This window comes from Petaurus breviceps, unplaced genomic scaffold (genome assembly GCF_028583685.1).
Source record: "Petaurus breviceps papuanus isolate PSGF00001 unplaced genomic scaffold, PetGlider_PUasm1.0 151, whole genome shotgun sequence".
Lineage (NCBI taxonomy): Eukaryota > Metazoa > Chordata > Mammalia > Diprotodontia > Petauridae > Petaurus > Petaurus breviceps.
This window is the reverse complement of record NW_027185712.1, coordinates 32,999,290-33,011,730: the sequence shown is the minus strand read 5'-3', so window position 1 is coordinate 33,011,730 and position 12,441 is coordinate 32,999,290. Positions and strand designations below refer to the sequence as shown.

General features: G+C 34.7%; 1 protein-coding gene across 2 annotated transcripts in view; it reads left to right on the top strand.

Moving 5' to 3' along the window:
* SEMA5A (semaphorin 5A) overlaps positions 1-12,441 on the top strand; it is a 679,502-nt gene that overhangs the window by 634,086 nt on the left and 32,975 nt on the right. For both annotated transcript variants that reach the window (XM_069077034.1, XM_069077023.1), the window contains one exon: positions 9,357-9,575. In XM_069077034.1, the coding sequence (XP_068933135.1) occupies positions 9,357-9,575 (219 nt within the window). The remainder of the gene's footprint in view (positions 1-9,356; positions 9,576-12,441) is intronic.

Here is a 12,441-nt window from a genome sequence, read left to right as displayed (position 1 = left end):
TGAAGTGTGAATCTTTGGATTTACCAAAACCTAGGTTACTAGGTGGTATACTACTGTGTACTGTCTACTTAATCCATCCCACTGGTCCACCACTCTATTTTAAAATCAGTGATAAATTGTCTTGATGATTATCTCTTTGTAATGCAGTTTGAAATCTGGAACTACTGTGCTCCCTTTCTTTACAATTTTTTTTTTTCATCAATGCCATTGATATTCTTGACCTTTTAGTTCTTCCTGATAAATTTTATTATTATTTTGTTTTTATTTTCTCTAGCATAATTTCTCTAGCATAATAATAAGATTATTTTTTGGTAGTTTCATTGCTATGTCACTGAATAAGTAAATCTAGGTAGAATTTATATTTTTATTATATTGTCTCAAACTACTTATGAGTAATCAACATGTCTTCAGTTGTTTAAATCTAATTTTTATTAGTGTGAAAAGTATTTTGTGAATTTTGTTTATATAATTCCAAGGTTTGTTTTGGCAGGTAGATAGATACCCACTTATTTTAGGTTGTCTATAGTTATTTTAAATGGAATTTTTGTTTCTATACCTTGATTCTGGACTTTGTTGTTAATATATAGAAATGCTAATGCTTTATGTGGGTTTATATAATATCCTGAAATTTTGTTAAAGTTGTTCATTGTTTCCAGTACTATTTTAGTTGATTATCTAAGGTTCTGTAAGCATACTACTACATAATATGCAAAGAGTGATCATTTTGTTTCCTTCTTGTCTATTTTATTACTTTTTCTTATGCTATTATTATAACTAGCTTTTTTTTGTACCATACTGGATAATGGGGGTGATAATGGATATCGTTGCTTCATCTCTAATCTTAGTGGAAAGGCTTCTAGTTTATATCCATTACAGAGGATGTGTGCTCTTGGTTTCAGATAGAAACATTTTAAGAAAAAGTCCATTTATTCCTATGCTTTTTTAGTAATTTTAATAGTGATTCTTGTTGTATTTTGTCCAAAGTGTGTTCTGCATCTATTGATATAATCATATGAAGTAGAAAGGGAGAGAATGGGATAATCATCTCATATTAAAGAGGCAAGGAAAAGGTTTCACAATGGGGGAAAGGGGAGTGAGAGGGAATGAGTGAACTTTACTCTCATCAGATTTGTCTTAAGGAGAGAATAACATAGACACTCAATTGGGTATCTTACCCTATAGGAAAGTAAGGGGAAGGAGATGGAGGTGGAGGAAATGATAGAAGGAAGGACAGATTGGGGGAGGGTATAGCCAGAAGCAAACACTTTTGCAAAGGAACAGGGTCAAAGAAGAAAATAGAATAAGTGTGGGGGCAGGATAGCATGGTGGAAAATATAGTTTGTCTTTCACAACATGACCATTATGGAAGTGTTTTGCATAACTACACATGTTTGCCTTCTCAATGAAGGTGAATGGGGAGGGAAGAAGGGAGACAGTTTGGAACTCAAAGATTTAAAAGCAAATGTTAAAAATTGGTTTTTACATGCAACTAGAAAATAAGATATCCAGGCAATGAGATATAGAAATCTATCTTCCCCTATAAGAATTTAAGGGGGAAGAGGATAAGGGGTGGGGGTGATAGAAGCGAGGGCAGACTGGGGAAAGGGGTAATCAGAATGCATGCCATCTTGGGGTGGGGAGACGGGAGAGATGGAGAGAAAATTTGGAACTCAAAATCTAGTGGAAATGAAGGTTGAAATCTAAAAATAAATAAATTAGTTAATAAAAAAACAAAAAAAATTAAAATTTTAAGAAGGTACAAATAATGAATTAATAAATGAATGACTGAATGAATTATCCCTGGTGATCTCATAGTGTATGATCTTTGTGATATATTGCTGTAATCTGCTTGTACTCTTTTACTTATAATTTTTGCATCTGTATTCATTAGGGAAATTGATTTATAATTTTCTTTTTCTGTTTTATTTCTTCCTCTTTTAGGTGTTAAAATTTTATTTGTCTTATAAAAGTAATATATAAAACTCCTTTTGTATCTATTTAAAAATAATACTGGGATTAATTATTATTAAAGTATTTGGCAGAATTCATTGTGAATTCATTTTTTTTTTCTTAGAGACTCATTTATGGCTTGTTCAATTTCTTTTTCTAAGCTGGGATAATATAAGTATTCTATTCCTCTTCTGTTAATGTAGGCAATTTACATTTTAGTAAATATTTATCTGGGCAACTACATGGTGCAGTGGATAAAGACCCTGGAGTCAGGAAACCTAAGTTTGAATCTGGCTTCAGACATTTACTATCTGTCTGGCCCTGAGCAAATCACTTAACTCTGTTTACCTCAGTTTCCTCATTTGTAAGATGGACTGGAGAAGGAAATGGCAAACCCCTTCAGTATCTTTGCCAAGAAAACCCCAAATGAGATCACAAAGAGTCAAACACAATTGAAAAAAAAATGAACAACAAATATTCATCCATTTCACTTAGATTGTCAATTTTTTTGGCATACACTTGAGCAAACTAGCTCAATCTTTTCTTTAATTTCATCTTCATTGGTAGTTTATTCAACTTTTCATTTTTGATACCACTAACTTGGTTTTCTCTTCTTTTATAATCAAATAACTTTGATAACAAATGACTTCTATTTTGTTGCTATTTTCATAAAACCAGTTAGTAGCAGCATTTGTTAGTTCAGTAGTTCTTTTACTTTAAATTTTATTAATCTCTCCTTTGATTTTCAAATTTTCTATCTTGATGATTAATTGGTAATTTGTAACTTGTTCATTTTAAATTTTTGATTGCATGCCAAATTTACTAATCAATTTTGTATTGATAAAAGAGTTGAGAAATATAAACTTTCCCCTAAGCACTGCTTTGGCTTAATTCCATACACTTTAGTAAGTTGTCTCATTGCTGCCATTCTCTTTAATTTTATTTCTGATTTGTTCTCTGATACACTCATTCATTGGGATTAGATTATTTAATTAGTTAATTTTTAATCTGTGCTTTCAAAGCACTCTATTGAATGTTTGTTGCATTAAGATCTAAAAATGGAGCATTTAATATTTTTGTTTTTCTGCATTTGTTTGTGATGCTTTTATGCCATAATATATGGTGAATTTTTGGAGGTGCCATGTATACCTGGGAATAAGGTATTTTCCCTTCCATTCTCATTCATTTTTCCCAAAGTTCTATCAGATCTAACTTTTGCAAAATTCTATTCAAGTCCTTAACTTCCTTCTCATTCATTTCATTGTTAGATTTATCTAGTTCTGAAAGAGGAATGTTGAAGTCCCCTACTAGTATAGTTTTACTCTCTATTTCTTCCTGTAATTCATTTAACTTTTCCTTTCAGACTTTGGATGCTATGCCATTTGTTCTATATATGTTTAGCATTGATATGACTTCATTATCTATCATGTATTTTAATAAGATTGACTTTCCCTTATTATCTCCTTTAATTTGGTCTATTTTTTTTCTTTTGCTTTGTCTGAGATCATTATGGCTACCATTTGGTTCTGTTTCTGCTGTTTTCTTATTTTTCTAGTCTTTTTCTTGACTTTGAACTTTATATTAAATTTGAACTCTGCTCATCTGGAGGTAGGTAGTCACTTTTCCCAACTTTGGCTTTTTGCACTGCTATTTTCAGAGCTAGTTATGGGTGTGTGTAAAGTTTTCAGTGTTTCCCAGCTAGTGTTATCCATGGAGAGGTGTAGTCATGGCTCTCCTGGTCTGAGGTCTGGTCTTTACCCAGGAAGGACCCCTCCTTTTCTTCAGCCACAAATGCTAGTACTCCTCTCTGCCTTACAACTTCAGCTAGAGACCTTGCTCCCCTATAACTGCAACTGTCCTTCTCTGTCCTGGAACTCCACCCTGTATTGTTCATGGGTAGTGAAATTGTCAATTATAACCTGCTTCTGTGTCCAGTGCCAGGTCAAGATCCCCCGTTATCTCTTTCTGATACTTTGTCCAAACCTCTTACTATCTGATAGCATGGGAAGCTTCTGGTACTACTGTCACATCCACCTCCAAGGCTTATAACTGGTTCTGCCACCTCCTGTGCTCTGGGAATTCCCTAGTTAGGTATCACAGACATCTCCTTCAGACCCTCTAAAGTTATCTTGGGACAGAAAAAAAATATCTTACCCCAAACTTTTGTTGGCTATGCTGCTTCAAAATTCAATATGACACATTTTAGAGTTATTTGTAGGGGAATGTCAGGAGACTTCAGCTAGTTTTATACTTCTACACTCCCAATTTGGCTCTGATTCCACCTCCCAGTTGGCCATACATTTTTGGAGATTTTCAACCTTAGTAATTCAAGAAGTCATTGAATTGATCAATCAATCTGGCCAAATATCAATGAAATCATGGATCTTTGACAATGTCAAGGCTAAAGTCTTGAGACTTCAACCCACTTTAAATAAACACTAGACTACATCAATACTGAAAAAAATTATTTTTAAGTTGTATTGTGCTAGAAATGAATTCATTTTTTGTTATTTTAATTAAAAGTAAAATCATACCTGTTAAAATTACGACAACTTTAATCACCTCAGGGAGAAGTGGTAATGAGTTTTCTATAGCTATAACCATGTTTTTGTCTTGTAAGAAAGGTGAAAGTAATTTTCCAGCTAAAAAGAGATCTTTTTTGAAAAATGAAAATAAAAATTGTCAAGAATGCTTTGTTTTATTTGAGTTAGTATCTCATAATGTGGGTGGTACTCTCACTAATGGGAACAATTTGGGTGGTTTCTTGGTACCAGGGAGGATCAAGAGGGAAAATGAAATGCCTCATGCTCATTTTTTTTTTTCTGGGAGTATATTCTGCATGGAGAGGAGGTATGATTATGTAATGACTCTTCTAGAATGGAACAAGAAACAACGTATCTTATACCAACGTGACTGCACTTCTCTATATTTCTCTCTCAATTTGAGAGCAATCTAAATACGGTCTCATTTCTTCCGACATCAAATTCAAGAGAGAGAAAAGGGAAAGAATGTATTTTCTTGGCTTATTTTAATTATTACTTGAAACAAATTCTACAGATATACTTTCTAACTCCTCTTTTTTCCTATTCTTAATTAGAAATAAAAATAATAAAAAATAAAGTGGTTTTATTTTAAAATTTTTAATCTTGAATTTGTTTTTTTATTTCAAATTCCAAATTCTCCATAAAATGATTTTGTGGCATGATAGGTCTAAAATAGAATAGAATGAAAAATGTTTTGTCTTTATGACCACATATTTTGTAGCACCGAATTCCTTGCTTTAACTTTTAGCATTTCTCTCTGTTTTCTTTAGGAATCATGGTAAATTCACATACTACCTTCCACTTAGGCAAAACAAAATCAAACCACAATCTCTTCCCTGAATTTCATTTTCACATCTCAAAGTGCCTACTGGATATGTCCACCCAGGTGTCCTGGCACTCCAAATAACATGCCTGTAACTGAACACATCTTCTTCTTACCTATAATGAAACCCAAATCCTCTATTTAAATTGATATCACTTGCATCTTTTGGTTCACCAGCCTTTTAAATCCCTCCTCCCCCCACTTATCTCTCTTTCCTCTTCCTAACTCTTAATCCAGTCAGGTGCTTAATCCTAAAGAATCCTTGATGCTATATCTGTACCTAATTCTTTTCCAAAAATACCACTAGCACTTCAGGTTTTTATCATATCTCAGTTGGGCTGTTTTAAATGCCTCCTTCCTCTGTATATCTTACTTCATCAGTTCAGTCTTTCACATAGTTAACAAAATAATCTTCCTCATTCTAGTGTCTTCCTGCTGATTTCTCTGCTTTCAATGTATGCTATTTCTCAACTTAAAAAAACCTCAGTGGCTCCATGTTGCTTGAGAGATAAAATTAAAAAAACAAAACAAAACAACTAGTATTTCAGGAAGTGAACAATTTAGTTCCAACAAGAACAACTTTCATTTATGAGAGACAAAGTGATACCGTGGAAAGAATAATTTCTTTGGTGTCAGAAGACCTGGGTTCAAATTCTGCTTTTATTTGGATGACTATGATCAAGTCTCTTGATGTTCTTGGATCTTTGTGAACTCATCCCCAACATAAAGGAGTTGGACCCGATGACCTCTGATAACCTTTTCAGCTCTAAATCTTTGATTCCATTGCTCTCTTTGTGCTTTAAGGTTGACAATGTATTTTCTTCATCCCATAAGATAAATAGTGCAGGCCTTATTGTCTATCCATTTTTTATAGATGAAGTAGCTAAGGCTCTGTGAGGTGTGACTTGCCATTGATCACATTGTTAATGTGATGTTGGATTGGAATCTGGGCCTACTGACTCCAAGTCTAATTCTGTTTCAATTGCGTGATGGTAACAGTAGCCTACAAGCTATGTTTCCCACCTTATATTAACTCTCCTCCCCATAGCTTATATTTCAGCCAATCTGGATCATTGACTTCTTCAGACGCAACCATCACTGATCAGTATGTTCCTGCAGAACATTCCTCATACTTGGAATGCACTCCCTCCTTATCTCCATCTATCAAAATTACCTTCTTTCTTCACAGGTTAGCTTTGAGTGCCACCTGTTCCATTATTGCTGTTCAGAGTCTCTTAGCCCTCATTCAAGTTTCTGAGAAGATTTGGCTTGGATTTTTCTTTGAGTTTGTTACCCCCTTCTTTGTGACATATTTAGCTATGCACATGCTATTTCTCCCTCTAGAAGAATGTAATCTTAACAAAAAGGGTTATCTCATTTAATTTTTTTTAGCTTTGTTCCCCAATGCTTCACACATAATAAGAGTCTAAATGTGTCAAATTAAGTTTAGACAGCATTTCAGTGGTGCTGCATTAGTTCCAGAGGAAAAATGCTGATGCTCCTGCAACAAGAAATATAATGGCAATCATGATGATAGCTAGCATACAAATAACACCAAAGTTTTCCCAACAGTTTACAAAGTTCTCATTATATCTTCCCACTATACCTATGAGATAGATGTTATTATTATCCCCATTTTATAGATGAGGAAACTGAGGCTGAGTGAGGTTAAACAATTCCCCTAGAATAAAACAACTAGTAAGCGTCTGAATAGGATTGAATTTAGGTTTCTGTGACTCCATTTCCAATTACTTCACTTAGCTGTTAATCAGGTGAGGATGAAATGACTGTGACTAGGGCAGTTAACAGGTCTTTCTATTTTGTTTCACATTAAAATTAGTCAAATTTTAGAGGAATTTATCTATGATGTATTAATGGAAATAACATATCATTTCATATTAGATTAGAAAGGATCTTGGTAGTCCTATGGTCTAATCCCCTCATTTTGACATCTGAAGAAACTGAGACCCTGAGAAATGATTCACTAAGTTATCTAGGTACTATGTAACAGGACTGAGATTTGAGCCTATGTCTTCTGTCTTTGAGGCAGGTAGGTAGCTCAAAGGATAGATTGTTGGGATTGGAAAGACCTGACTTCAAATTCAACTTCAGATACTTGCTATCTCTGTGATGCTGGGCAAGTCACATAACCTCCATTTACCTTGGTCCACTGGAGCGGGACTCCAATATCTTTGCCAAGAAAATCCATGGACAATATTGGCATGGTATGGTCCATGGAGTCACAAAGAGTCAAACTCAAACATAAACAACAGCATCTGGCTCTAAGTACAAATATACAGGCCTATCTTTTCCACTACACCACCCAAAACTGGTTAGGGCAGTGTTATGAAAGATAGGCCTATATATTTGTAACTTTCCCCTGTGACTGAAACTTTTCTTTTTGGAAGAGGGAAGAAGGTAGGGCATTTGGGGTTAAGTGACTTGCCCAAGGTCACAGGCTAGTTTTCTGTTAAGTGTCTTAGGCCAGATTTGAACTAAGGATCTCCTGACTCCAGGGCCAGTGCTCTCTATTCACTGTGACACCTAGCTGCCCCACCCTGTGACTGAATCTTAACAAGCCCAACAACTTTCCTTGAGTCAGAGATTAAGGGATATATATAAGCTCCTTTCAAGTAGAGATTGTTTCATTCTTCATACTTGTATTCTAAGTTCCTTGCAGAGTGTCTGGCATATAGTAGGAGCTAAATAATTGCTTATTTATTGATAAAGAACAAAATGGATGGAGCTAAACATTTGATCTGCCAATAGGAATAATTCTATCTTCATGACAAGGTTACTTCCAATATTTAGACTTACAGCATTTTGTGGGTTGTTGTTGCTTTAAATATCTCAGCTACCACCAGCTTTTTTTTTTTTTGGTGAAAGCCATTAAGGTGTTTTTTTGAATTGATGAAAAGATACTAAGGAAACAAGAATGATTTTTGCCTTTGTGTCATTTATTCATGATGGTACATGATTGTATTAATATATATTTTATGTTCCACAGTTTAGTTGTTATTTGTTATTTTCTTTATACCTATTAACCAACTGGTTCATCATTCATCACTCTATGTCCTCTAGCACAGTGAATTGTTCATAAACCTACAATTTAAGTTCGTCAAAAATAACTATCCCCTAGTTCCATGGAAGGCGTCAGTCTCAACAGCCACTGATTCCATGTCAGTTAATCTGCCACCTTTCACTAGCACTTAATTCACTTTCAAAAGGTGAATAGGTGAAGGCACAGGTTTAGCAAAAGTCAGAATCATTTCTATTTTTCTAGCTTGATGGCTTTAACAGAAGTGTGATATATTCCATTCTGTCTAAGAGCGATTAAATTCCCATGCTATGTCAGTACGTGCCTGCAGGCTATAGGGTTTCTTAGCACCTTTCCAAAGGGAAGAGAGAACATTATTTCCTTTCTTAGAAAAATAACATTACATTAAAAATCTAAAACTAGTATCAAATTATCTATTTTATATGTGTGTATATATAATGATAATTATAGTAACATTTATAGAGCACTTTAAAATCTGAAAAGCACTTATACACATATAATCTCATTTGAACCTTATAACAACCCAGGGAGGTAGGTACTCTCCTAAAATTATTCTCAATTTTATAGATAAGGATACTGAAGCAAAGCTAGGTTAAGTGACTTCCTTAGAATAACACACCCATTAAATGTTTGAGATTAATTGAATTTAAGTCTTCCTGAATCTTAAACTCCAAATCCAACAATCGATCTGGTGACCAACTGGCTGCTTAGACAAACTTTGCCACATGTATGAATTATTTATTTATAACCTTATTTAACAGCAACTGTAGGAAATTGTCTAAAATTAAAGGAGGTTATCATACAATGTTTTTATTCCAAATTATCTTTTTTTTTGAAGCATAAAAATAACAGGTTGAGTTGGAGAGGACAGTCAAAGAAAACACATGATATTAGTGGGTTTGGGGCTTGAGACTATAAGCTTTTGTTTGTAGTTTGACTTATTTGTAGAGTGATCTTTTCACTTTTTTTCTTTTACCTGAAGGGCTCTCTGGGGATTTCTTACGATCTGGAAGGTATTCTGCACATACTATCAATGGTGCTTGGTCAGCATGGACTCCTTGGTCCCAGTGTAGTCGAGACTGCAGTAGAGGGATTCGAAACCGTAAACGGGTCTGTAACAACCCTGAACCCAAATATGGGGGACTTCCTTGTCTTGGTCCATCACTGGAATACCAGGAATGTAACATCTTGCCTTGCCCAGGTAAGTATATATAATATAAGGAAAGACTGGAGACTAAGGGAATTGTAAAGTGTTCTAATATATTGTCAAACTGTGTTTATTTAATTTATTCTGCACTTTTGTGCATGGGCATACACGCTCATGCATGTGTGTGTGGTTTTTCAGACATCAACTTGATCATTATGGGTAAAGGAAGATGTCACCTTCTTTTGAGCAATTCTTTTTTTTCTTTGGTATTTTATCATTGAACATGTTATACCCACAAAAAACATCTATAGGTCAGCTATTAAGTGCTTATCCTTCTACATTAAGCAGAAGAAATAATAAAAACTCACACCAGATATTTTGCATAGGTTAATGGTCAGGAATTTTAATTGTGGTCCATGAACTTTTGCATGCACACACACACACATACACACACAATTACACATATAGGTAACTATATTTTAAATGAATAGGATTTCATAGAGTTTTAATAGAATACTGAAAAGGGAGCAATGTGTAATATTTATGTGAAAAAGTTAGTGGAGATAGTACAGAATTACCTTTTCATTCAAATGTACAGTTGCCAAAGTTGACAATGCCCCCCAGAGGTTCTTAAACTGGGGTTGCTGAACTTTTTTGTATTTTAATAATCGTATTTCAGTGTAATTGTTTCCTTCATAATTTTATGTGTTGTATTTTATGCATTTGACAACATTCTTCTGTGAAAGGTCCATTCATAGGCTTAAACAGACTGTCAGAGAGGCCCAGAATGGAAATAAAAAAGATTGAAAGTGCTGGATTTGGTGAATTCACATAATATACCCATAGGAATAATTATCTATAATGATTCAGGCATGCAAAGTTATATCATGAATAGGATTCTGATCTGTAGTCAGAAAACCAACATTCTATTCTACTTACTAACTCTGTGATCTTGTCAAAATTGTCAATGAGATTCTTGGACTAGACAACCTCTAAGGTCCTTTCTGCATATCACCACATGCTCTGATAAATGAAGTATTCATTATCCACAGTTCCCAGCATCTCTTTTCCTCTTTTTCTTGCCTCTAGAATCATATCTACTTATTGTGGATAAATGGTTAGCAGAGGTTATTCTCATCTACTGAAAGTTTGGCTTCCTTGGGGAATACAGATGGGACAGAGAAAAAAGAAGCCATTGCCTTTTCTTCCCTATAAACAGTATGAATAGAAGAATCAGGACTTGATTTCCAAATCCACAAGAATTTTTAGGGAAATTGTTTAATAACAGAACAGATGAAGTAGAATATACATGAGCACTTTGTAGTATCTCACCATCAGTCAGAGTAGTAATTATGAATTCCTAGTGACAATATAGATTAATGAAATCCTTTACTGAAACCCTATAGTGCATTCTTACCCTTTGTATGAAAGTTTGTGCCTATAGATTGTACCTCTTAGCTTTTTTATGAAAGTATCATATTGACATATTTTGCCACTACACAAAGAAAAGAAAAGAAAGTCACTTCTTATCTGTACAACCCTGGGAAATTCATTTAAACTCCATGGGCCTCTGTTTCCTCATCTGTATATTAAGGGACGTGGACTACAAGGCCTCTTTTGTCCCTTCTAGCTTCAACTTCATGATCCTATGCATGATTATTTTGACAACCCCTTTGCTCTCTCCACACACCCACACACACACCCACACCGACACAAACACCCACACACAGTTTTTTTTTCTCCACCTCATTGAAAATGGCTTCATTAGCAAAGATGGATTGATTGCCTCATTAGTTCAAATTTAACCTGAGCTAATTTCTTTGGTCCTACAATGCCACTGTTGGGAAATTTCCTCTACCAATGCAAACTGGAATATATTCTATAGCAGATAGTCTTAGAGAGTTGGCTAGAGTATTGAGAAAATAAGTTATGTTCCAGGATTGCCACAAAGCTGCTGTGTGTTGCAAGTAGACCTGGAACATGTCTCCCTGATTCCGAGTTTAACTTTGTAGCCATTTTATCAAGGGTCTCTAAATTATTTTGATAACATGTATATATCAAAAACATTTTGGAAGATAGGATGATCCTCTCTCTGTCTCTGCATCTCTGTCCCTCCTCTCTTCTCTCTTTATTTCTTTCTATATACATATATAATCACACATATACACACATGTATGCATATATTTATATGTACATACATTGTGTATATAGATGTAGATACATAAATAAATAGACATGCATATCTATAGACATTTTCTTTGTATGTGTATATATACATAAACATAAATATGTATATGCATGTGTATGTGTATATTATATATACATGTATATTATGTATGTGACTTTGCAACTGCATGAATATATGAGGCATATGGAGAGAAAGAAGGATCAGAGAAAACAAGGCATAAAGGAAAATATTGATCAAACTCAGATGATTGGAATGGTAGTTCCCTTGATAGATAATTATCTTCCAGAATAAGAGTGAATTTGAGACCAGGTGAAAGAAAATGTGATTAATTTTCTAAATGCAAATCACAAACCATCCTTGGCTATTTATCGTGCAGGGATCTTATTAGAAACTGAGCTCAGCTTCTGAAGGGTGCTTGCAAAGGCTGTAGGAGAATGGAAGGTCAGAGAGAACTGCCCCCTGGTAGTTATCTTAGCTTGGGCTAGCAGTGGAATATTCCTAAATGTACTTGTGCAGATTATTGCTGTCCTTAGGGATCAATGCCAATGCAGAAAGTGGGAAGTTGGGAGTTTGCACAGAGGCAAGAGTGGGTGGAGTGGGGGATGTTAGGTTTTAATGGGTGAAAGGTAAACATAGTTGTTTTGCAGACAAACTCCATGACTTGCTTTTTATATTTTTTGGGGGGGTGGGGCAGGGAGACATGTTATCTTCCCATCCCGGTTTATAGACTCT